The sequence below is a fragment of the Protomyctophum parallelum genome, assembly GCF_964188405.1.
Source record: "Protomyctophum parallelum genome assembly, chromosome: 17".
Lineage (NCBI taxonomy): Eukaryota > Metazoa > Chordata > Actinopteri > Myctophiformes > Myctophidae > Protomyctophum > Protomyctophum parallelum.
Window position 1 is genome coordinate 4,473,058 of NC_139719.1, and position 25,728 is coordinate 4,498,785.

General features: G+C 45.0%; 1 protein-coding gene across 1 annotated transcript in view; it reads left to right on the top strand.

Annotated features, from left to right (window-relative positions):
* Window positions 1-25,728, top strand: part of svild (supervillin d) — a 96,584-nt gene continuing 70,856 nt past the window's right edge. Inside the window, exons 1-2 of the mRNA XM_083787412.1 lie at window positions 1-418; window positions 19,254-19,799. Of these exons, the coding sequence (XP_083643538.1) occupies window positions 19,429-19,799 (371 nt within the window). The 5' untranslated portion in view covers window positions 1-418; window positions 19,254-19,428. The remainder of the gene's footprint in view (window positions 419-19,253; window positions 19,800-25,728) is intronic.

Below are 25,728 nucleotides of genomic sequence, written 5' to 3' on the forward strand. Positions count from 1 at the left end.
ACGTTAGAGCAGCAGGCGGTGGTACCGTGGCACTGTTTATTTACCTACTACTGTACCTATGTTTTCGTCTCGTCGTGAAGCTTGCAGAGTGGCGCAAGGAACATATCGGGAAGTCTCTTTTCAAAGAGAAGTTTCCATATGTTTTTGTTGAAGCCTGTCTCCTCCCGCGCGGTTTGGAAAACAACACAAAGCCTTTGCTGTCTTCATCGCATGCCGTGTCCGTATGTTGCATTTTCCATGACTTTATTTTCATTTTCTGAAATATAGCTTCACGCCGTCTTTTCGAGATATATATTTGAACTGTCAGTCTGCGAAAACGTATCAGTCCAGTGACTCCAGTCTCCACAGGTTTCCAGGATAGCCCATACTGCTTTTACTGGGGAATGTTGTTTTGCTGAGCAACATCAAACGATTACGGGTAAGTTGAAGTAAAGTTAGTTACATGCATTTATTGTATGCATTCTATGTCATGTTGTTACTGTGTATGACGACAAAACTGAAACTGTATTGCTCATGGTTGGGGTTGGAAGTGTGTGTCACTGTTGCGAAAACGTTTCCTGTTAAACTGGTGTTGACAGCTGTGCTGATGATGCCTGGTGATATCCTAAAGTAGCCTATAATGATATTTTGCGGCATCAGCCACAATTGGACAAGGGTATGACAACATTTAATCATTGCACTCAGTCTTTATTATAAAACTGTAGTACTACACACTAGGCTACACAGTACACACACATGTTAATTGTTCAGACTCAGACAGAGACAGCAGTTTCCTCCTTCCCTAATCTGTCTAGCTCTCATTGAGATAATGAATTGACAAAAGGACAGTCATTCTTTATACGACTCTGATCTCCTCAAATTGAATCTCATGCGATGTTCAAAGACATTTGATCCAATTTAGTGGAAGTCTTATTTGCTTACTACAGTTAAAGTGACAGCTCCTCCATCATGCCAGCTGGTGTGCCAGACGGTCTATTGAATGCGTGTGTCTGTCACGCACTGTGCTTGAATGGAAGGGGCCATGGAAGACTGAATGAGTCTCCACGTCATACCAGCCAGGCTTTAAAATTATTTAGCCCACTGTCCTTGGACTTGGCCCGCTGCCCAGAAGTGTTCTGGTTGATGGAGCCCAGTTGACCACAGTTCGCCTCCACTCTTTCTTCAAGTGAGAGACCAAAGCGCCCTGGGAATGGGGAGTCCCTCTGCAAGCAGTGACAGAGGGGAGCAGTTCAGGGAAGTTTTCTGCATGACACCTGTGAAAACAATGGGATAAGAAAGCGAGAGGGGGAGGCTAAAGGCCAAGTGAAACATGCTGGAATACTTTACAGAGTGACAGAGTTACTGTAAACACTCATTTTGGTTTCTGGTGTGACTATACAGCGAGTATGTGACTTGGCGTGCAGTACAGCACGCTGGAATCTAAAAGTCGTGTTTGTCTGTGTCAAGTCAACATGACACGGCAGGATGCAAAGAAATGCAAACTACTTGTGGACGAGGGCATACAGACAGTATGCTTTTAGTTTGGAGATGGATAAAGCTTTGGACTCTCTGGAGTCTGGACTGTGCAGTGCTTGAATTTGAGGCGTGTGCATTTTGCACCGTTGTGTGAGTGCGTTGGTTGTGAGGCATAGTTTGTTTGCCCAGTATGTGATCACAGCTCTGCTTTGCCCCGGGCGGTCCTTGTCATGCATAGATCTTGTCTTTGTTGCACAGCTGTCAATTGGCCATGTCGTGTCATTGTCATTGGTACATGTTCACTTTCACCTTGGCTTCCCTATTTTGGGCATTATTCTTTGAAAAAAGTGCTTATGTCAACTGTCAACTGTAAGTGGTTAAAGAGTTCGTGTCCAATATGAGTAATTGTATCCATTTTGGGGAATGCTCAGGCTGTTACACGAGTTACATAATGACATCATTTTTAATTGGCTTAAATATAAAGGATCCAGTCTCCAGGCCTAATCTTACTTATTATACTTGATAATGGACCATAATTTGCTTTCATGTTAGTACTACGAATCATTCGAGCGTGTGTCAATATCTCATTATGGGATAGAGCTCTTCCTGCCATATTTCAGAAGAGAGGTAGACCAGGCCGGGCTGTGACTCTATACTAGTCTAAGTCCAAGTCTCTGACAGCGGTCATGTCACAACAGTCCTCCCCTCCTCCCTGCCCCCCCTCTGCTCTGACATGCCAGAGCAGGGAGTGGTCCTCTCCTCTATACCCTCCCCTAGCACACACTTCCTCTGCTCTTTTACCTGCCTCCTTTACACTGGACCGTGTAAAGACCCCAAACAGAGAGAGAGAAGCTCCATTGTAGTTGGGCAGTTGAGCTTTCGTTCCGGGAGTTGGTGGTAAGTGTTGTCGCTCACCTGAACACGTCGTAGTGTCAGCCCACGGCGGTGTTGGGTTGCCTCTCTCTCTGCAGGCGTCTCATTACGCAACACGTTGGGGAAAGGCTGATGAGGGGAGGAGGAGGAGGAGGAGGAGGAGGAGGAGGAGGGGGAGGCGGGGGAGGCGGCGAGCTTGGGATCAGGGCTATAGGCTCTTTGGGAATATTGTAAGTTGGAACAGGTGATGTGTGCACAGTGTTGCATAATACCACTTCAGATGAAGAATGTAAGGTGACCAACAACCGTGACACTTTTTGGTTTGATCCAGTTCCACTTAAGAGCAGTTCATAAATAATTACATTCTACATCAGAGGACCGAGCAATCAATATGGAGTTCAAGGCTTTGTTCAGAGATTGTAGGTAGAGTTCTTCCAATACCAGTATCGGAAAGGTTGCACTGCTGTTTTATACTCTTACTGTACATTATTATTGTACTTGTAGCACATTATGAATGGATTTATTCTTCATTCCTAGATCAGTCAGTGGTTCTCAAACTTTTTAAGTCAAGGGTCCATTTGAAACCCATAGAGTCACTGGACCCCACTTTGAAAGCTGTCCTAGATTATTTTTGAGGGGCGCTAGCCCCTCCTATGTCCAGCTTTGGGGGTTTGTGTACACACACGGGTGTGATTTTTAATTTACACACTGGTATCGTTACACGGGAATCGACCAATACGCAAGCAAGCTGTATCGGAATCGGTATCGGGAAGGGCAAAAGATGTGTACATATCTAACGTACAGTACAAACACTAACAGTATGTCATGGTATCTTGAATGGAAATGCTTCTAGTGTCCCAAGAAAGACAGGACTATTTTCTTAGGCAAAAAAGGGCTTGTTGACGAAATAAAGCTTATTTTGAAATAACACAGACCTCGTTGAGAGCCTGCAGAGCCAGTGCTTTGCAATTTGTTTGCCTTTTGTGTTCAACCTGTTTTTAACTGCTTTGTGAGCCAAAGGTTTGGCAGATTTGATCCTGGACTTTAACCTTTTTCACCTGGTAGATTCTTCATAAGGCCTAAAGGGTAAAGGCCATCACACACACACACACACACACACACACACACACACACACACCTACGTATGTATGTTTGAGGCCAGTTTGTTCGAACTCATAGTAAATGGACAGAGTGTTTCTGTTATGCCAGCATGCTGTCATAAACATAAGGGCTGTCGCTCACTGAACTGGGGAAAAATACACAGTAAAATTCAGTCTTAATTGTAAAGTGTTCAGAGTGTAATTTAGACTTTTACTGTGTAGCCTACCTCACGCAAAGTGTGGCTTAGCCAAACGCTAATTGAGGGGATATAAACAATTAAACACTCCAACCTGGTAATTTAGAATTGTAATTCAGATTTATATGGGTAATTACAGCATTTAATGAGCCACTAATGAAAGATACCTTGAAGCAAGGTTTGTGCTTGTGTATCTGCATAAGGTAACCTGCCATCGTTTTAGATTTTTAAATTCAAATTTCAGTCATGTTAATCACAAAGTAGTGCACTTTTAAGAACCTTTAAATGCTTGGGTCAGTATACATACTTAATGTTGACTGTTTATACTGTAATACCTTGGTGTTTGCTGAAGAATCTGTTTGCACCTGCATTTCATGGAAACCTTTGTATCTCAGGGCAATGACAACACTTTTAGTCTTCACTGTGTGTGTGGTGGTCAAATTAAAATCTCAGTTTTACCTAGAATAAATAAACTAGAGATGTTGCTCAGAGCGCACACATAGATCCAGCAGGAAGTGTGGTGTATTATATTATGTATGACGACTAATTGGGGAAGGTTTCAGACTTTCAGCCCAATCTGACTGAAATTGATGGTTGATTGGTCCAGTGGTTTCTGAGATTAGCCCTGGACGAATGGACGCTGACAATTTTGACATTGTCAAAAACAAAAACTTTAAACCCTTATTAATTCTAGTACTGTTTTCTTTTTCCACAAACGGATGCAAGAAATGTAGGCTACAGTTGATGGCTATAAGCCAGGAAATCCACCCACTCACCTTCTCTGTCCCTCCGTTCTCCTGGTCTCACCCCGACGCTCCCCTCTCTCTCCACGGCACTCAGCAGAGGCCGGTGTCTGCCGCCCCGCCAGGCAGGTCCATCCACACAGCACAAATATTTACAGTAGGGAGAGGGGATGTGACAACATGAGCAATTGGAACTCCCCGGAGAAGGGTGCTAGGGGTTAGCTGGAGGCTAATCTCTGTTAAAACATATTTATAAACCAGGCTAGCAATTAGAGGGGCAGATTTCCAGCATTGACACTGAAGACGTTAAACTGTATTATTGAGTCATCGACTGCACGGCCGGGGCCTGTGCAGATGTCTTACACAAATATGAGTTTCACGTTGCACATTGCTCAGGGTTGAATTTCATTTGCACGCCTGATTTTCATTCGTGAAGCATATATCCTTCTTTTGGGGACCACATGAGACACACAAAGTCAGACCTTCATTTCACTCGATGTTAGTTAGCACATTGCTGGGTGAAAAGCCGTGGCTGAAAAACTATGATCCACTTCAAGTGGAGAGATGAGGCAGAAACGATGCAAAGCTCATTTGCTGTTTTCTAACCAAACAGAATCAGTCAAAGCAAAGGTTTGACGAGTGTCATTGTTTTGTGTGTACGTACAGTTTGTTTACCATTTGCTTTCTATCCCATTCTGACCTGAGATCAGATTCACACGAGGTTTCCACCGGACACACACTGGTCTGATGAACCCATTCTGACCCGAGATCAAATTCTAAAAATGTCAGTCGCTCTTCGATTTTTCAAAAAATAGCAGACCTACAAGCTCGTATCGCGCCACTCGGTGGCGCGATATGAGCTTGTAGATCTGCTATTTTTCAATAGCTAAAGCATAACATGATGCTGACACCAAAATGGGTGCCCGGTCAGAATGGGTTAATATATAAAAAATAACACTTGTATGAAGTGAGTGGCGCTCTCATCATCATACTGTACAATCACATTCCGTGCTCGGCCAATCAAATCATCACAAAATGTCATTCCGGCCAATCACTTGGTGTCTCTTTCTGGCCTCACTCTCATCGCTATGGGTGATCTGTGATCAGCCAATAAATCATTGTGTTTGTGTTCACACGAACAGACAAAGCTGGGCATAGGAGGGGGCTAGCACCCCTCAAACATGGGACACAGGCAATAGCTGCAATGGCCAGGTTTGAGTGTGTCAAAGAAAGCCAAGGTCAGGGGTTAACAACTATTTTATACTTTCAAAAAGGTTCAAAAATAGATGTTTTTCCACTATGCCCAAAAGTAGGGACACTAGGGATTAGAAAGTGGGTGTAAATGGTTACTTGCTCCATGGCAGAAACAGAATCTGCAGTTCCTCCATGAAACACCACTGGAGCCAGACAGACTAACAGCAGATCCGGATAGACCAGATGCGGGGTGGGGGGTTTCCAAAGCCTTCTGTTTGGACATGGAAGCAAGTAATACAGATGTTGCACAAGGTTTGCTTTGCATCGATCCACAAAACAGGTCCTCTACTAAAAAAATGACTGTTTCCATTTCATGTCTTTCCCCAGAATTTTAATTTAGCCACTGCGGAAAATGCCAGCAAGATCATATTATACATGTTTATGTCAGCAGTATTCCCTAAAAGTCTTATTTGCTTTGTTTTCAGCTTAACAGCCATTGTTGTTCAAGATATGCATTGAGTTCTTGGGACTATCAGTTAATTTAACCACATGAGTGATGCCGAGATAAATCAACAAATATCGCCATAAAACGGCACTTTACACGTGAACATGCAAGCAGGGCTAATGCCTTGTCTTACGCAGATCTGGTGGCCATGCACGCAAATGAGTGCTTGCAACGAGGAAATGTCACATTCAGAGGGAGTAGCCCACTTTGACTTTGAACTGCTTTTCCCCACATACATGCCTCAGAACAAGCCATTAATTTCAGTAGGCGTTGCACCGTATTGATACCCATAATCCTAAATGAACTACTACGTGTGAGCAAGAAAGGTTTTTTTAATTTGTGACATTTTAACAGAATCCATTCGCAGCATTGTCAGTGTGAGTGTGTCCATTCTAAACACTCACACCAGCTTACAGTCAGTGCTGCTTGTCTGCCATTCAATGGTTAATTCCACCACTCTTAATGCTGTATCTCAGCTCTTAATACTGTAAAACGGGAGAAACGCCATACTCCCACATCCCCCACCGTGGTCAAATTCCAGCTGTCCAGATGCTGTCCAGTGGATTGCCAGAGATCATGAGAGAAAGGGAGAGACCCCATATGACTTAGATTTGTCTCGTTGTATGCCCCTCCTCCGTTTGTTCAGTGTTTTGATTTTTTTCTGTGATTGTGTCCCATCCTCCCTCTCCATTTACGTTTTGCACTCGGCCTCTTTCTCACCGCATGCAGTGAGATGTTAAGCCTTTTGAAGTTAGGTATTCTCCCACGGGTCCAGGGCGCCACGGCCAGTCTGGGCCTGAACTATGTTTTAAAGTCCACGGCTGTTGACAAGTGTAAAAGTCATATTAGAAGGTATTTAACCGAAGACACAGGACTGAAACTTACAGCGCCCGAGTGATGGATGGGATTACTGTCCTGTGGTTCATTCATGTTTCCCCAAGTTATAGTCAGTACGCAGTGAATAATAATGCTCTCTCTATCTATGATACTGACTGACCCAAAAATACAGTATATTGAGATAAATGTTTGTGTACAGTACAAAATGTTTTCTAAAACAAAATGTTTAGTCATCTGAAACGCTTTAAAGATGCAGTGCCATGATGTTGGTACTTTTTCTGTTTTCAATTTGTCTAAGGACTTAACATTACTTCTCAAGTCAAGACCAACCGATGTAGTTAGAATTTGCAAGGATGTCTCTTCTTCCTCACATTGACTTATTACTGAATGGCGTCACTCAAATACTTGTGAATGCTCTTCAACAGTAGCCTGAGCTAATGTGTTAGGTTTCTGGTCTAAAGGTGGCGGGTTGTGCATGAGATTTGCGCACGCACTGATTGGTTCACCGATCTGTCCATCAGCCCCGGTCCCTCCTCTCCCCCCTAGTGCAGCACTAGTACGTCACATCATTTGGAGCGCCGCCCACCCGGGGTTGACGCCCACTTCTAGACCAGATAGCGGCCAATGCGTTTTCCCAGGCTTCAATTTCTTTGCGCAGACGAAAATGAAAGCTTATGTGATCTGGCTTCCGACTGGGACCTGGTTTCATCTTTCAGCTCTGTGCCCTGTATCGGTTTCAGGTTTTAAATGTCTGTCATCAAATTACTTGGAGTTGTTGTGATGGATGTCTAATGCTTAATTGCACCCTAATGATTTGCCATGCATTGGTTTGAGGCGGTGGTGGCGGCTCAGTGGTAGAGTGGCCGGATGGTAACCGCAGGGTCGCCAGTTCGAAGTTAGTGTCAAAGTGTCCTTGAGCAAGACCCTAATTAGCAAGACACTAAATAGATCCCTAATTGCTCCTGGTGTGCTGGTGGTTGGTGCCTTGCATGGTTTCCACCGCCACCAGTGTATGAATATGTGTGTGTGAATGGGTGTAATGCACAGTCTCTGTAATACATGCACCATTTGAAGTAGAGACAGACAATATTCGTCAAAGTCAGGTCTAGGGGTTGGATCTGCACATTTGCAGTTTAACGTTATAACGAGTAGGTTTTGTTGGTTGCGGTTTGTCGACAACATTCAAAGTTGTGCCCCTCCTTCCCAGCTCACCAAAATAAATACAACACACACACACACACACACGCACACGCACGCACGCACGCACGCACGCGCGCGCACACACACGTGCACACGCACACGCACACGCACACACACACAGCTGTCCAATGGTTGTCATCCAGAAACATCCTAAACTAGAAAAAGTGCCCTTCTGGGCACAGGTCTCCACCAGGTTATCCACAGATCCGTGCAGTTAGAGGTAAAAACACTTTTGGGCCAGTTATAGCGCCACCTTGAGGCTGAGTTGAAATTGTTCATGTGGCATTTCGTCCTCGGCCTAGTGGGAATGTGCGTGCACAATTTCAGGGAAATCACGCGATGTGTTCATGATTTGCAGCATTTTGTTTGAAACTGAGCACTCCTGTGAACTTTGGAAGCCAATCTTAACCAATCAGGATGGAGTCTGAGAAATCTGAAAGACCCGTTTCGTTGAATGGCTCTAGAGAGACTGTGTACTAATTTGCGTGATGTTTGGACAAAATCTGTAGGTGTACTGTGAAAAAACTTGTTTTGCACAAAGCGGCCTCCTGGTGGCGCTATAACAGGCCGTTCTGGAAAGTTTGGGGCAGAGGTTCATCGTTGGCATCCAGGGAGTGTGTGTGCAAAATTTGGCATCGACCGGGTTAACGGTGGCTGAGATTAGCTGGTCACGGACGGACGGACACACGGACACACGGACACACGGACACACGGACGGACGGACGGAGTGCAAAACATACTCTCCCCATGCCTTCGGCTGGTGGAGACAACAAATTGAAAATAAGAAAATACAGGCAGAGGAAAGTGTCTCTGTAGACACCACCACACACCACAGTAGTGGTGAGTAGAGGGATTATTTTATATGGGTCTACATACTTTGTTTGTTTTTTTGTACCTTTTTTAAGGGGTCTGAAACCATTTGTTTAGTAACCTAGAGAGAGTAAACTCTTCCTATGCTCTTTAAAATGTTGCTTTTATTTGACAATTTGGGTCCGGGAGAGAGGGGCCAAGGTGATGCATCACAAGAAAAGACTGGAAGTACACACTGGCCTTTCATTGTATGCTTGGTTGTGGTCGGAGCAGCTCTGCAGTAGGATAACACTTGGTGTGGTATAGCTACTACATCTGTCCCATTAAAAAGCCCTCTGAGTGTGTGTGTGTATCTGGCCTACATTAGCTCTCTGAACAGAATCCAACTTAGCACGCTTTGTGTGGGTGTGATTGTGTGTGTGTGTATGTGTGCGGTGAGAGGGAGAGATTCCTGATCTGCCAGCCAGATAAAGCCCCATAAACCCCACCCTTTCTCCAGTCCAACCTCCACAATCATACACTGCCAAATCCAGTCCTTTTCAACCCTAGGAGTGTAAATAATAAATATGGGTACTACGGACGGAGTCGGACCCTTATGGGTCCATATTGACACTCTCTTACAGCTTATTTGCTTGTTTGCGTTCTTGTGTGCGTCATGTGTTTAATGGCTCCTCTTTGAATGCAGAAAGCCGGAAGGCTGGGACAAAGGGAGACTATAAAACAAAAACAACCTCTCGGTTAAAGGGGGAAGAAAACCTCTTTCTGTATCTCTCGCTCTGTGTCTTTCTCTCATGTCTCTCTCTCTCACACACACACACACACACACACACACACACACACACACACACACACACACACACACACACACACACACACACACACACGTATTCTCTGCACAACCGCACACAGCACAGCATTATGAGAACTTTGGTAGACATGAGCTATTAGCTGACTGAGGGGGGTGGTAATATAATAAGCATGTTTGGTTTACCCGCGTTGCAGTGAGAGATGTACTGTAGACATGTAGTGGGCCTGTTGTTCATGCACTGTTCATTACAGTGGGGTCATTTTTCGGTGACACAGACTCCAGGCATGAGTAGACCAGGGGGTTGTAATGTCAACTGCCTTATGGATGACTGGCTTCAGTCAGCAGGGCGTGTGTGTGTGTGTGTGTGGGGGGGGGGGGGACACTGCTATATAGCTAGAAACCCGTCCACCAGTGACATCATCGATGGGGAATTCAAAGCTAATAGAAACTCTATTCCTGAAAAGTTGCAATGTGATAATGGAAGCCTTCTTTCCCATGATAATAAACAAATCTAAATATTAAAAAACATCTGCCTAACAATGATGTCACTGGTGGACGGGTCTCTGAACTGCCCACAGCCATTCCTATATAAGACAGACTTGAGTAGAAATGTTTTGGTATTTTATCACGGACATTTAGTGAGGACCAATTATATGAAGATAGGTTGAAAAGTGGTGAAGTGGTCCTTTAAGTTTGGCTCCCGGGGGGAGACAGCAAAATGCTCTCTTTTGAATCTTGAGATACAAGGTTTGGGAAACACTGGATTAGTCTCTGAATCGAGCCCCATTTTTGCCCCATCTTCCTTCTGCTGCAGCAGACCCCACCCTCCTCACCCCCAGGCTGGGGCCTCTTGGCATATGCGCCACAAAACCACTTCCTCCGGCTCCACCACCACCACCACCACCACTCACAAAAGCCTCCGTTTCTCTCCAGACATGATCTCTCCATCGTCTCTCCCTTCTTCTGCCCCCACCCCCCTCCGAGAAGGAGCTGTCTCCAATCCACACGCCTACCCCACCACCATCCCACTAATCTTGATACTCTGTCTACCCCATAGAGTTATATTTTTATATAACACCCCCCTTATATATATATATATATATAAAGGGATATTTTACTTTCAGATAAAATAAGCATTAAAAAGGTGTGTTCAATGAATCTATCATGTTTAAAACGTTTGTTTGAAGTTACAAACTTCATAAAAAAAGGATCAATTACATATTCAATCTGTATTTTGGGCATGTCATCAGACGCAAACAGAAAACACGTTCACAAAATAGTGATGGTGTGACGTTGCCTTGTAGATCGGCCATTGTCAATATTTTTGAACAAAATCAGTTGTAAAATACCCCTTAAGTGTTTAATTGACTTGACGTAGATGCAGTAGAACACTATTCAAATATTAAAACGACATACTGGAACGGTAATTGCTAGAATAATTGCTAAGAAAATAATTGTTTCAGCTCCAATCCGCAGTCTCCCTTTTCATCTTCATTGTCTCTCCCCTTCCCTCGCCAGTTCAGTCACTCAGGGAGAAGTTGAGTCAGGATAGTACAGTGTTCCAGCATCATTAGTGGAAACGCACTGCTCCTGTACTGCGACAAATCACACTATTAATCAAGGCCTGCTTCAGCAGTGCAGGGTGGAAATGCTGTAGGATTGCTTATTAGTATTAAAAACCCTGTTTTCATTCTGCCTAGGCTTGCAGGCATAGCCCTTAAATGAGACTGCAGTAAAATGCAGCAAAATGGCTTTATAATGAGAAACATGTTGGCCTCTCATTACGCGGTCTATTACTGTAAGAGGGTGGTTTGGAGAAATACACAATAGGCCCGCCTCTGTTTTTCAGTGTTTTCGGATGCATTTTCTCGGCTAAATTAATGGGTCTAAGTCGACACTTAGCACATGCAGGAGTCAGATATGGTTATTGGATTAGGAGCTGATGACCCATAACCACTCCTCTGGTCACATGACCTGGCTGCAGGCAGGCAGGCAGGCAGACATGCATAGTGCATAGACAGACACCAGATAGGCCACACAGACACTTTCTCCCACAGCAAGGGATATCACATTCCTCTTGTGTCACCCCCTTCAAAAGCATTGTGAAAAAGCCAAAGGTAATGTTGTATTTTCATTTACATCCGTGCACTGTACCTTTTTTACATGACAATAGCGTTGGTTATGCTATATGAAAGAACATATCAATACACTTATTTTTTAACTCATACTGGAAAATGTTATAATTCCTTTGCTCAGATTGCAGGAAAAAGTAGTGCTATGGTGTTGAGATGGATGCTACAGGGACTGTCTCTGATTAATCAAAAATAAGATATCCCTGAGTGTAATAACTTTAAATAAATAAGCCTGATAGTGCGCTGGATTTTAATTTAGGCATCGTGCAAAATTGATATATCAATATTGTGATATGTATGTACATTATAATCCTCCATTTTGAGGTGCTTGAAGGTTTAAGTGTGTGCATGGGTCCTGCTTCTAGATATTATCCATATGTGTTTGTATGTGCACAGTGCACACTGCACAATATCTTACATTTACAGTATATTTGCATACAGTATATAACATGCGTTGCATTATGTTTGTGTGTATGCAGTGACAGGCATTGAGGTATTTATTTTATCATAAATATTCGATTTTGTCCATATCGCTCAGCACAGCACCACTACATGCATGTAAGGATTTACTTGTCATTCTGCTTACTGTAAGGATTTCCAATCATCAATTCCCTCAGAACTTTCACAGCAGAGACTGCTGCTCTTGACACCTGGGTTTCTCACTATGGGAAATATTTTCCACTCTCCACCCTCCTCTCTTAGGAATAATGCGTGTCAGGAGCTGGCTGTATCCTTACCCAGCTCTTCTCCGCATGCAAAGGAAAGGAAATCTAATGTCTGGGTGTGTTTAACCACTTAAGCCCTATGATGACAAATAGCAAAAATAGATGCTCTACGTGTGAGCTCAAACAGTAACACAGATCTACATTAGATTACATGCATGATGCATTTGAAGAATCGCCTATCAACCAATTTACAGAAGATCCCAGTTTTTTTGTAGCCTTGCTGCCTTGGCTGTAATATTAAGATGGCTGGCTGTATCCTTACACACTATATATCGCACTATTTCTGTGTAAAATGCAAACGTGTTGAAAACTGGGTTGGGAAGATGTGTGCTGCCTGTAAGCTCAGTGATGCGGTACCGTGCGTGCGTGTGTGCGCGCATGCGTGCGTGGGCGAGAGTGTCGCTCTACTGTGTCGGGAGTTGATTCTAGTTACTGTAGAATAGATGTCTTTGTTGTTGTAGTGCCGCGACCACTATCCCTTCTGTGAGGTCTGTGTTTCGAGACCGTGTTGAAAGGAAGTGTGCCTCTGATAAGACCTTTAATAACGGCTTACAGACATACAATTGCACTCATCTCTTGTCCATAAGTGGGCTGCAGGCAATGGGTCTGTTTATTCAGGCTCAAGTCTGAATACATACAAGAGGAACCCCTTAGAATATCGCTGCAGTCATGATATCCACGCTCTGGTGAATTTGGGGTGTTGCCTCTGCATTCCCGTTGAGCATTCTTGCACAGACACGATCTCTGAAGTCTGAAGGCATCCAGAGGCTAATAGACTGCAGGTCGGCCGGTTTGGCCCCCTGAGGCAGCTTTTTGACTATAGGTCTTGTCCTGCTACGAGGAGAATGAACCCTTGAACCCATGTTTAAGAGCATACTCTCTACAGGGGTCAGCGTGTGATAGTGCTTTCATTCCCCCACTGTGAACTCGAATCCTTCTCGTATATAGAGAGTGACACCAGTGGGCTGTGAGTAATGAGGATGGGGTCAGTAGGTGGACATGGAGTCAGCATGTTGTTCCCCATTCCTTCCCTTTTTCTTTCTGTTCCCAGTTTAACTCCCCGGTCTTGCAGTTCAGCTTGACTCAGTCCTGAGTCTGACTAACTATACTATCCAGTAACAAGGACTGAACTTTGCACCAACTCTGTGACAGGTTGAATTGGACCAATGTGCTATCATTTACGCATGCTTCTAAATCTAAATATCGGCTCCATCTCAAGATGTTCCCCATGAAACAGAAAATGAAACAGAAAATGTTGTTTACATTTTTTTATACCTTTCAACCTGGCGGAGCTGGGGTGAAACCTCAAACTTTTTGTTGGCATAAAGTTCTGGCGTTGGGAGGGACAAAAAAAAGTATGTTGAGTTTTTTCTTTTATAGTACTTTCCCTGCATGAGCGTTGAGTTATGATTTTGACCACACACAGTGTTGTAAGTAACAGCAGCCAGTTGACTTGCTGGTGTTCAGATCAAAGCTTGTATTAGTAACGGGTCAAAAAGATAAGGGCCGCTTAGATAAACTTTAGGAGCTTTCCATATGGTACCACTTTGAATGGCGTGAGCGGTATTGCAACATCTCTCAGTTGCGTCTGATTTTATTACTCCTAGTTGCATGCTGTGTATTGCACACCTACTGTAAAATAGCAGATCTACAAGCACACAACACATCACGGTGTGACACACCGTGAGCTTGTAGATCAGCTAGTTTTGGTGTGCGACACCCACGCGCGAGTAAGTCTAACTCGGGCTTCGGGTGTTATATAGTAGAAGGCTTGAGTTATTTAGCTGGTAAGAAATGCAAGTCTACACAGGGACAGCCAAGGTTGTTGGCCAGCATAGCGGGTGGTCTTTGCACGGGGAAAGAAAACAAATAGCAGACTGCCAAGGAGCTCTCGTACCACAGAGAGTACAGGACAATGACTAAGACACTCCTTTAAGCGTGAGAGGGAAATATGCCCCTTGATCCCGCACCGAACGACGTCCTCGCCCATCCTTTCCCTCGAGAAACCCCTGGACATTTGCCCAGATTTGGAGTACAATAACGTGATTAATTGGGTTTTTATGAAACAGGATATGATGATGCGCCCTCGGGAAGTGACACACTTGGCCGTTATGTGGACAGAGCTTCCCCTCATGGCCTGTAAACAGTTCCCTGAGAGGCCGGGGAGCACAACCGAGCTCTTCAAAACAGAGGGTTTGGTTTGTTTACATGTCCGACCCGTGTCAGAATCCACATTTGCAATATGAGCTAACTGTCAGGCTTGCGTTTGTGGAAAATGAAGACATGAATTGTTAAAGGAGAGCCCTGTGTAAAGCGATATGTTCCCAGATGACCTTTATCAAGTGTCCTGTCCACCAACAAAACAATTGCCACAGTACATCTGTCGGAAACATCAGGGTGCACAAAATGCTGATGGAAATGGATGAGGCCGGCTGTGCTATATAAAAGCTTTTCCTCTCTAAAAGTGCCTTTAAACATCTGCTTGTGCTGGAACATTGCTTGTGGCTCACAGACACATTGGGCCTCGTTGAGAGCTCACTGCGTGTGCCTTCTGGCCCTGCATGTTTCCACTTGTTCCATCCATCCCTTCTTCTCCAGAACTAACCATAAAAAGGTAAAGCGAAAACAAAACATATCTCCGGGTGAGTTCACCATTCACTGATAGGGGTGATGATTTCTCATGTATGACTCATGCAGTGCTGTGTGGGTTTCCCCCCCCCCCCCCCCCCCCCCCTTGTTCGCTTGAAATAACAGAGGCAGCTTCCAAACAAAGCAGCATTTCTGTTTTGGATCTGCGTGATCATGCTTTGGCACACCGCTCTGTGCTCCTTTTATAGGTAATGTGACTTAGGTAGGTGAACTGTGGCAAACTGAAATCCACGTCCAACCTCAGGAACCTTTTGCCTTCATAAGGAAATGTGCGCGTTTTGCTTTGGATTGAAATCCAGCAAAAGTTACAGATGACGCCAGTAGTTATTAATAATGCCTCAGAGCATGGCTGCTCTTGTTGCTCTCTCAAGTCAAAATGTTAACTTATTCAAAATCTGTTTGGAATCGCATATTCTCTCACTTTTCCCCGGGACCAAACACTAATTGATGAGGTCAATCCATTTGCAATGTAAATGGATCATCAATTAGTGCCCAGTACATTTTACATGCTGTTTACTGTTCTGCCTACTTTTGTTGGTAAATTACCCTTTAACCACTAAACCATGTACTTAGTGGACCGGAGTCCCTCAGGGCTCTATACTATGCCCACTCCTGTTTTCATGTTTACACTATCTGCACTACAGTACAAGCTCTCAGCGCGTTGCAACTTGCTAGTACGCGATGCATTGTGGTCTTGTAGATCTGCTGTTTTTGCAAAATGTTCACCCCAGAATAGGGACGCTAATGTTCAAGTGATTAATAACTGAATTCTCTGTTCTTACAATACTTCTCCTATAGAAATGTTTATTTTAGAAACGGGGGACCACATAATGGGTGAGAAACCCTGTCTTAAGGGTGTGTTCACACTCTCTGAATGTTATGAATAGAAGACAGCACTGCCTAGAGCGCCTTTTCTGGTGAAAAGGAAAGACGTGATATCCTCCACCCCCCCCCCCGACAGCGGTATGGGGCAGATCACAACCGCGTCTAGGAGCTTCGTCTGGATGAAGCTCATTTTAAAGCTTACTTCAGGCTAACCATAGGGCAAATTTAAGACCTGATGGCTGAGGCGGCAATCTTGAGACGGCAGAGACGATTTATCATGATGATCAGCAGTTCTAAAGCGGTGCACTGCGTATTGTGCATTTATCAAATAATTCAACTATCCACTTTCAAAGACGCAATGCTCGACCAATACCTTTTAAAGGTGGCTGTCTTTTGACTTTTTATGGTGGCCTTTTTGGCACCCTGGGCAAGACCGCGACTGAAAAGACTATCAACGGAAGTGCGGGATTTTAGCGGAAGTATCGCCGAAGGAAATGACGTTGATGCTTTACAAATCACTTTACATTCTCCGCGAATGAAAAATGTGTTGTGATTGGTCTGGGAAATATCGTATCCGGGGGAAATACATCTGACGGATATTCCGGAGGATACAACCGCCGATAGCTTCTCAGCCTTAGGTTGTGACCAGGCTTTTCTTTTCGCAGATAAGTAAGCCTGGGACCGAGGCTACCTTTTTGGTCGTTTCTCACAGGTTTATGTAAGAAGGTGCGGCTATGTTTCTCTCAAAAAAGGAGAGCAGTATGATCATACCCTTAGACACCGCAAGGCTAAGAGCCAGACCCGGACAAAGGTGCACTTGTCTGCTAGAATAACAGTTTGTGGTTTTTACTGTGTTCATTCTATCCAAACTGTCGCGACTTGGGAGACACCGTGGTTCCTCATTGTCTAACTAAATGCTGTTGTGCTACGGTGGAGGAGGAGGGCTCGGTGAGGTCAAGGTGATGGCATGCACTGCACTCACATACACATACACCCACATGCGCATGCGCACACACACACACACACACACACACACACACACACACACACACACACACACACACACATAACTGCACAGATGTGTCCTGACATGCGCTGCTTTCCTGTGTAATATAATAAATAATTTCAAAATGTCCTTTTGCTTTAAGTAAAACACTCCTTGGGCTAATAACGGCCATAGCCGTCATCACAAATGTGATGAGGTCAGCACATTTGGGCAAGTGGCTATGGCCGGTATTAGCCCAAGGAGTGTTTTTATGCAAAACTAATGCTTGGAATGGACTCAGCATCGTGAAAACACCCTAGTTTGACATGTCACATGCTACTTAAAGCAAAATGAAATGAAATTGAAATTATTTGCCTTATATTGGATGTCTATGGTGGCCATACTGTACAGGTCATTTTCAACCCTTTCCCCTCAGACAATTTCAGGCAACTTTTTGTATGTTATTCAGGACATATGTAAGATACAAAATCAGCTGAGTTTGGGGTTTTTTGCAATTAGTTTGAGGTCAAATTACATTATTACTGGACTATTTCAGTGGAACAAGACTGGATTATTGTGGCTAGGGTTTTTATGATCCAGCAGGTAGTTAGTAGAGGCTTCAGGAGATTTGTGGTAGGCTGTCATCATTACAACACTGGCTTCCTTGGACAGAGTTCATTTACTCTGCCTTATGATGACACCACCTCTGCTTTAGCTCCCTTCTTCCCTAAACACCCCCCTCTCTTCTCCTCCATTTTCTCTCCTCGCCTCTTTTCTTCACAAATCGCTGCTGTCACGTGGAAACCTTGTACCAAAAGTGTTTACTTTTCAGGAAAGAGTTTGTTCGAATGGATCCGATGTAGTTGCTGTTTAGTCACTTCTGTTGTTACTTACTTGGCCATTTTTACTTTTCTTTTTTTAATCAAGATATTTTTTTGGGTTTTTCTGCCTTTTATTGGACAGTGTGTACTACAGTATGGTGTAGTATGGTGGAAATGGGGGGGGGGGAGAGATGGGGGGTGACATGCAGCAAAGGTCATGAATCGTCAGGATCGGGGGTGTCTGGATTAGCAACCAGTTAGGCCGGCCGGGCCCTTTCACTTGAAAATGGCGACGACGTGGGGCATTAAAACAAGTTTTAAATATTTTAAATATGGAGATACAAGGTTTCTGCCCAGCACTGCAGCGACGAAACGTTCTCCTGACACCCTTCTCTAGTTTCTACAACAGCGCGTATGCCCCCCTTTCCCATCGCAAGCTGCGAGTTATTCAATGTGCAAACCCAGATGTGCTGAATTAACCCTTGCCCTCATACTGTAGAAATCCCTAAGGGACACGTTAAGGCTCCCCCACACCCACACACCCCCTGTCCCACTTATATAAACATTCCTCCATCTATGCATTGACTCTGTCTCTCAGCTCCTGCAGGGTGTCCAGAGGCTGCATGGCTAAGGTATCGTTAACATATTTGTGCCGTGAGACGGCCTTATAGAAACCCCCTGCGCTCTGTCTTTATGTGGAGCGAGCGTACTGCGCTCGCTCAATATATTTTTTTATTGCCGTTGTCAGCTCGGCCTGTGTGTGTTTAAGTGGGTCTCTCTACGACTGCAGAACCTCTCCAGTCTCAAGTCCAACGTGTGGTTTTTCTGTGCTGTGAGCCTGTGAGCTCATTGCCCTGCTCTTGTAGTAAATACAGCAGCATTACGTGACTGGATGATGTTCAAGTTGCGATTCTGAGGCACCGGCCTCCAATTAAGAAGGAGGGGGGGGGGGAAGGATGATTATAGTACTTGATTATTCTTTTTACATTCCCCCAGCCCGACCCACCTTCCATCTCTCCCAGCGGGTGGATTACATGGAGGTTACATGAGAGTCTCAGTGCGGCGATCAGCCAGTCAGTCTCTGGTCTGGGGCAGGCTCATCCTAGATCAGAGCTAGCTGACATCATCCTCACAAGGAGGGGGGGGGGGGGGGGGGGGCTGTTAGTCAGGGCAGGATATTTGCTGAGCTTGGCTTGAAACTCCAGCTCCTAGGCAGTTACATATAATTTCCATTGCAATCATGACCCCCAAGCTGAAGCAGTATGTATGTATGTATGTATGTATCTCCCAAGCCCACAGATTTATAGGTCTGGAAAGGTTTTGAGAGCCTATTATCGTATGGGATTTTGAGACATTGTGCATTACTAATGCTTTTGACCTGTTTTGTTTTGCAGCACTGGAATGCCTTGGACGAAGTGAGCCCATTGATCTGAAGGGAAGGGCCCACTGTCTGCTTCTGATCTGGACAGTTAAGATAACTGACTTGGAATCTGCTCGCTTTGGTTACTTGACGTCGGTCCAGCATCCCCTCAGAACTCTGGCTATATTTGAATAGAGGGGGACGGCAGAATGGATGGTGTAGATACCCTACAGAACGCCGCCCTGGAGACTAAGGCCGAGCGAATCGCCCGCTACAAGGCCGAAAGGAGGAGGGAACTCGCAGAGCGCTACGGCAACTCGGACGAATTCACCTCCAAATATGTCCGCAGGGACCGCAAAATTGGCGATGCATCGGAAACGGGCCCTTCACTGTCCAAGGAGAAGTCGGACGATAATGGATCGGAACACACCCATACCAGGAGGGGCCTCAGGAGTAAAGCTGGAGAAATGGCAGAGCAAGCCGACAGGGAGTCCTCCGTGGATGTAGAGGGCACCGATCACGTGGATTTATCCTCGAAAGCAGAGTCGGCCTCCACTGTGAAGTTGTCCTCCCATAACAGGTGAGCTTAGTCATATATTGTCTCTATAGACCAAATTAGGAAGCATGCGCCTTGCTCTCAGGGAGTGTGTGTTAAGTGTTCCAATGAATCAAGACAGCCTGACTGTCTTGGATATTGGAAACTTCAAGCAAAGCGTATTTGGCTCTGGAAGAATAATTAGGAGGCCAGGCATCTCTACGGCAGTACAAATCCAGATTCCAGGGTCCAATGAACCCTTCCTGCATCTGGCTGGTGCATTCTCAGAGCCCATAGATAGTAGTACCATCACCTCTTTGAAGTAAACACCACTTCAAACATTTCCAAAATTGGCCATGCCTCAGCAGTGCAGGACTTTTTTTTGCACAGCAGCATGTTTGGCCGTTATGAGCTGCTTGTTTTGGGTTCAATTTACAGGATTCTGAATGTGTAACATGTGCCAGAGTTGTACAGTTGTAGGTCTAGCAGTATACTGGGTCTTATGCCTGATTTCATACTTGGTTGTTCGCATGTGCTATGCACTGAAAATAGCAGATCTACAAGCTTGTGTTGCAGTGCGATCCGCTGTATCCGTTGTATTTGTTTTGCACGACACCTGCGCACATCCAAGTATAAGTCAGGCCTTATTAGCGGCAAGGAATGCCCTGAGTCCTGTTCATGGATAACGCAAAACGTGTCCTATCCTGGGTTCAGGGATGTTTTCTTTGCTGTAATGGAGCCAGGGGGTTGTGCTGCTGCGTGCAGTCAGTGCACACCGCCAGGCTTGTCTTGTCCTGACAATCACCCCGAGGGGAGCGAGGGAGAGATTTGAATGTGCACACTGCCACAGAGGAGAGAGAGCCAATGAGAATGTGTTTCAATGTGCCTCGACACAATGAACGCTCTAAGCAAATGTTCATGCCCCGTACTTATTGAACCAAGATAAGTCTGACTGGCGTGCTAGCAGATCCTATCGACCTTTTACGTTATTAAATTGGGAAAGTGTTGTTGCAGAAATTGTTGGTTGGACAGGTTACTGCAGGTCTGGGCTGTGTGGGGCATTGCATCATTTCTTATCTGTCCTGTCATTTTTCACAGCAGTAGATGTTGGGGGCTATTTAGTTTTTGGCTCCATCTTTGCTCAAGCCTTGCTTGCTGTTTTTCATGTCTTAATACTTTCTCAAATTTTGGTACTAGCGATTGTCTTACTGTGGTGGCCCACCTCTATTGAAGGATTATAAATAAAACCATATAATCACTGGTCAGTGGGCAATGTGAAGACAAGTCATACATAGACTATAGCTGACAGAGAACAGGAAGGCTTGCTCAGCTGACACGTCTGTCACTTCAGGCTCCACAGGCCAGGCCAGTCCTGTTGTTGACGTTGTGACATGGCCTATTTTAGGCTGCCAACAATAGATTTTTTTTTCTTTTACAATCTAGGAGGTATTCAAATGCAATGAAACACTAGTAGGGGAAAACACATTGAGCAAATAGTTAATTTGAACATGGTCCGATGGTGGTGAATGGTAATTACACTATTTTGAGGGGCGCCAGCCCCTCCTATATACAGGTTTAATGTTTGTGTTTAGTTCAATGTCTGTTTTAAAAACACCATTGTTTTGTCCCTAACACAAACATTAAAGGTATATTCAGTGATTTCACTTAATTCAAATATCACTTATTTTTTTGTTTTGTTGTGATAATCCTCTCTACTATAGAGTGTGCTGACCATATAAGGAGTTCCTCCCTGTCCCCAGTTAACCCCTGGGGGTCAAAAAACCTTAGGTTTCGTTTTTGGCTCTCTATCCTGATTGGATGAAAGGCTTAGGTCCCAGCCAAAAACGAAACCTAAGGTTTCTTGAGTGAAATCACTGAATATACCTTTAAATACCATTAACAATAAAGAGAATTTAATGTTTGTTTTGACACCGTTTATTTCACATCATCATTACATCACCTATACTCATTGAAGCATTGAATTCCCTCCTTGATGTTGTAAGATGATAAGAGCGCCCTCACTTCACACTTCTTTTACTACTATAATTTAATTGCAAATAGAAAGGTATCCACTCATGTATTTGGAGTATATATAGTCATAGATAGGCCTACTGTACATACAGTGTGTACACACAAACAAATTGCCAAGTAGCACTGGCTACAGTGTCAAGGTCATGTCATTTTACTCCCATTCACTGAAGGCTGTGTGACAGGATGTTGTGTCTGCCTGTAATGGGGACAGCATTAAGGCAGCTGGTGACAATTTCTCCTAGCGATAATGGAAAGGCATCAGGAAACAGGCTTATCTGCCAACAGACAGGCATCCTGCCCTCACCCATATACAGTCGCATTCAAAAAATACTTATTATCGTGTGGTTTTCCTGAGACATGCATCGTCGCACAATAAATATTATTATTTACACGGGTAAAGACGTTAGTACGTGGTTGTCAACAGCCTCGACATTTGTCATACCTCAGCGGCCGTGCGCATGTGACTGTGCGCATGTGACTGTGCGCATGTGCCGGTGCCCACGCGTGTGCGTTTTCAGAGGTCTACCTACCAGCCTACTGTCATTAGATTATTGTAATAAACACCAGATGTAATGGTGCTAGTGTCAAATGCCTCCAGTTATGTTCAAAAACACCAAAAGGTATTTTCAGCTAATTGCTGTTTGCATGGCTTATAGATCTGTACAGCATGTTGCTAAATCAAAGCTGCACACTACAGTACAGTACACTACAGTACAGTACCTGCCCCTTAGAAGGAAGCAGATTTCCCAGAGTTCACCAAGAAAATTAGAGACAAATGGTCGCCACGCAATAACTGCAGAAATGTATGAAATGCCGCAATGTTTAGAAGCATCTTGTATGCATGTAGGCCTCTTGCACAGCTCATTTCTACCACTATTCCACTAACGCAATTTTATTTCCCTTTGCACTGCATAGTGCATATACAGTAACGGTTGTTCCTTTCTTATTCTTTGTGTGTGTACTGCCCTGCATTTGTGTGTGTGTGTGTGTGTGTGTGTGTGTGTGTGCCACATACGGAATCACGAGCGATATGACTTCAAATCCATATCACGTTTATTTCAAACTTTTCCCTCGGTTACGATTAATGAACGATTATTTTAAAACACAGAGGGCTGTATTTTGCGTGTCTTAAGTACCAGGTCTTATTACCTAACTTGAGTAAACTTAAGACCTGGAGGCGTGATCAATGCTCTTTGGCCACTCAGAATAGCCAAATGGCATTGATCACGCCTCCAGGTCTTTAGTTTACTCAAGTTAGGTAATAAGACCTGGTACTTAAGACACGCAAAATACAGCCCAGAGAGTTTCAATGATTAATCCGTTTCCGAATTATGGATTTAGTCCATTTATTTAAAAAAAGTGTTTGAATTTTTTATATATAGGCTACACAATTATTCGATTAACCTCCTAGATGAGCAAGATTATAGCCCGACAGGTCATTTTGAGGAAGCAATCTGATTGGTTGAAACAGCTTTCTAGCCCGTGCTTCAAACCACATTATTTCAACGCCTAATCAAAACAAACAATTCAGCCGTGCTTGTCTCTCAGAGAGCAGCAGACTCAGTGGCTAGGCTAGCTAGTTTCTTGGGACATTTGTGGTCGTATAGTGACTACATCTGTCATTGAAAAAATATTATTTTTCAACTGTTGTATAATTGATATATTGCACTCGAGGGGGGGGGGGGGGGGTCATTAAAGCACTTTCTTTCGTGCAGCATCGCATGACTTTAATCCACCCCCTCTTGTGTAATATTGCTTAATTAATTTGGTTATTGGTTCTAAATGTCGGGTTTTGTTACAGTATACTTTCCTTAATTGCCCAGCGCTAGTATTACATCATTTCAGAGAGATGGAGGGAGTTTAGTGTGTGCGTGTGTGTGTGTGTGTGTGTGTGTGTGTGTGTGTGTGTGTGTGTGTGTGTGTGTGTGCGCGCGTACTCGCGCGCATGCGCGCGTACACGTGTGCGTGCGCGCGTACACGTGTGCGTGCGTGCGTTTGCGTGCGCGCGTACACACGTGCGTGCGTGCGCGCGTACACGCGTGCGTGCGCATGCAATAAATGACACATGACTTCCCCTCGCTCCTCTTCCTCCACTGCCCTTCACTCTTCATTACTCTCTCCTTCATCTCCCCGGCCGTCTCCCTTTGTGCTCCTCCTCTCTCTCCCCATTGTTCTCTTGGCTGTTGTCTCTGTCTCTGGCCGTTTATCTTTGACTCCCCGCTGTGAGCTTCTAGGCGGCAGAGCGTTGAGCTGATCCGCGCGGCCCCCATACTCCACAGCCGGCGGGGTCGGTGGGGGGGGAGGGAGCCCCGCGATTAGCTATGGGGGATCTCGGAGGGGTGTGGCCTGGCTTAACCCATTCTGACCTGAGATCAGATTCATACGAGGTTTCCAACTGGACACACACTGGGTCTGATTAACCCATTCTGACCTGAGATCAGATTCATACGAGGTTTCCACTGGACACACACTGGTCTGATTAAAGGCGTTTTGAGACCCAGGGTCGGGACACATTGGATTGTGGATTTCGAGTGTATTAAGGAAGCATAATGGAGCAGAAACCCCTAATCTCCATATTCTAACTTTTTGTGTGTTTTTGTGCGAGGCATGATTTTTTTCTTTTTTTTTAACCGCGACCAGCGACGTGACCGGAATCGTCAAAACCATGTCATTAATATACCTTAGAGATGCTGTGTGGAAATAATAAAAACTATTCTATTTAGGCTAGAACCTGTGGTCATGTGATCAGTGACATCACGAAGATGTAGTCTTTGGCCTGCAAAAGTACATCTTCGTGATGTCACTGTCTGATCAACATAGCCTGGGGTCCACCGTCCACCCACTGCATGCTTTCTATGGCATAGGCAGCTCCCGGCAGGATCCGCCGGGGGAATCTAGAAGCAGCTGCGTCGAGGAGTGTGTGTGTGTGTGTGCGTGTGTAGACAATCAGAAATCAGCAGAGAGTGATCGACGTTTGCGCTACTCTATGCCGAATTATTATTTCCACACATCTCTAAGGTAAATTAATGACATATAGTTAAATGTTAAAAATGAGTGGTATTCCCCTTTAATGCGGCCTGGACCAGCCTCTGCCTAGCCTGGGGTCCACCTATGCTTTCTATGGCATAGGCAGCTCCCGGCCGGATCCGCCGGGAGAAACTAGACACAGCTGCGCGACATGAGACTGATTAATTAGAGCGACAGAGAGAGAGAGAGAGAGGAGTGTGTGTGTGTGTACATGTGTGCGTGTGTGTCAATTTAACAAAGGTGCAGGCGATCAGAAATCAGCAGAGAGTGAGCAATGTTTGCGCTACTCTATGCCGAATTGAAGTGGACTCGGACCCAGACTTTTTTTTTTCATCCCTGGAAATAAAAACGTCTGGGTTCCGAGGCTAGCCTCTGCCCATCAGGTCCAAATCATGCCCATATCAGGTTAACGCATCGATATCAAGCCCTCCCAACGCTGTGAGGCTGCCCCCCCCCCTCCCCCCATCCCGCCTCTGTGACCTTTGACCCCACCCAGCTGTTCCACCACGGCACTCCATTGTGTTGAAAGCGGGCCTCACCCCGTCCCTTGTGTTACATCACTGCCCCCCCCCCCCCCCCACACTCCCTGGGCAGCTGTGCCCATCACATCCATATTTAATGCTTAATTACTTAGAGATGAATGACTGTCCCCAAATGGTACACACACACACACACACACACACAAGCGGTGCTGTTACATCACTGCCAGCAGGGGGGGGTGAGCGGACCGTAGTCTTGATAATTTGTGTAACGTTAGACGCTGTGGCGAGCTCGTCCTGAGAGGCACAGGGTAAGTGGCGTTCTGCAGCCAGGGTTTGTGCCTTCTGTTCGTCACGTCGTTGTGTGTGCTCACTTGTCAGGCATGGGTAGCTTGTGTGTGTGTGTGTGTGTGTGTGTGATATCCATCACATGATGG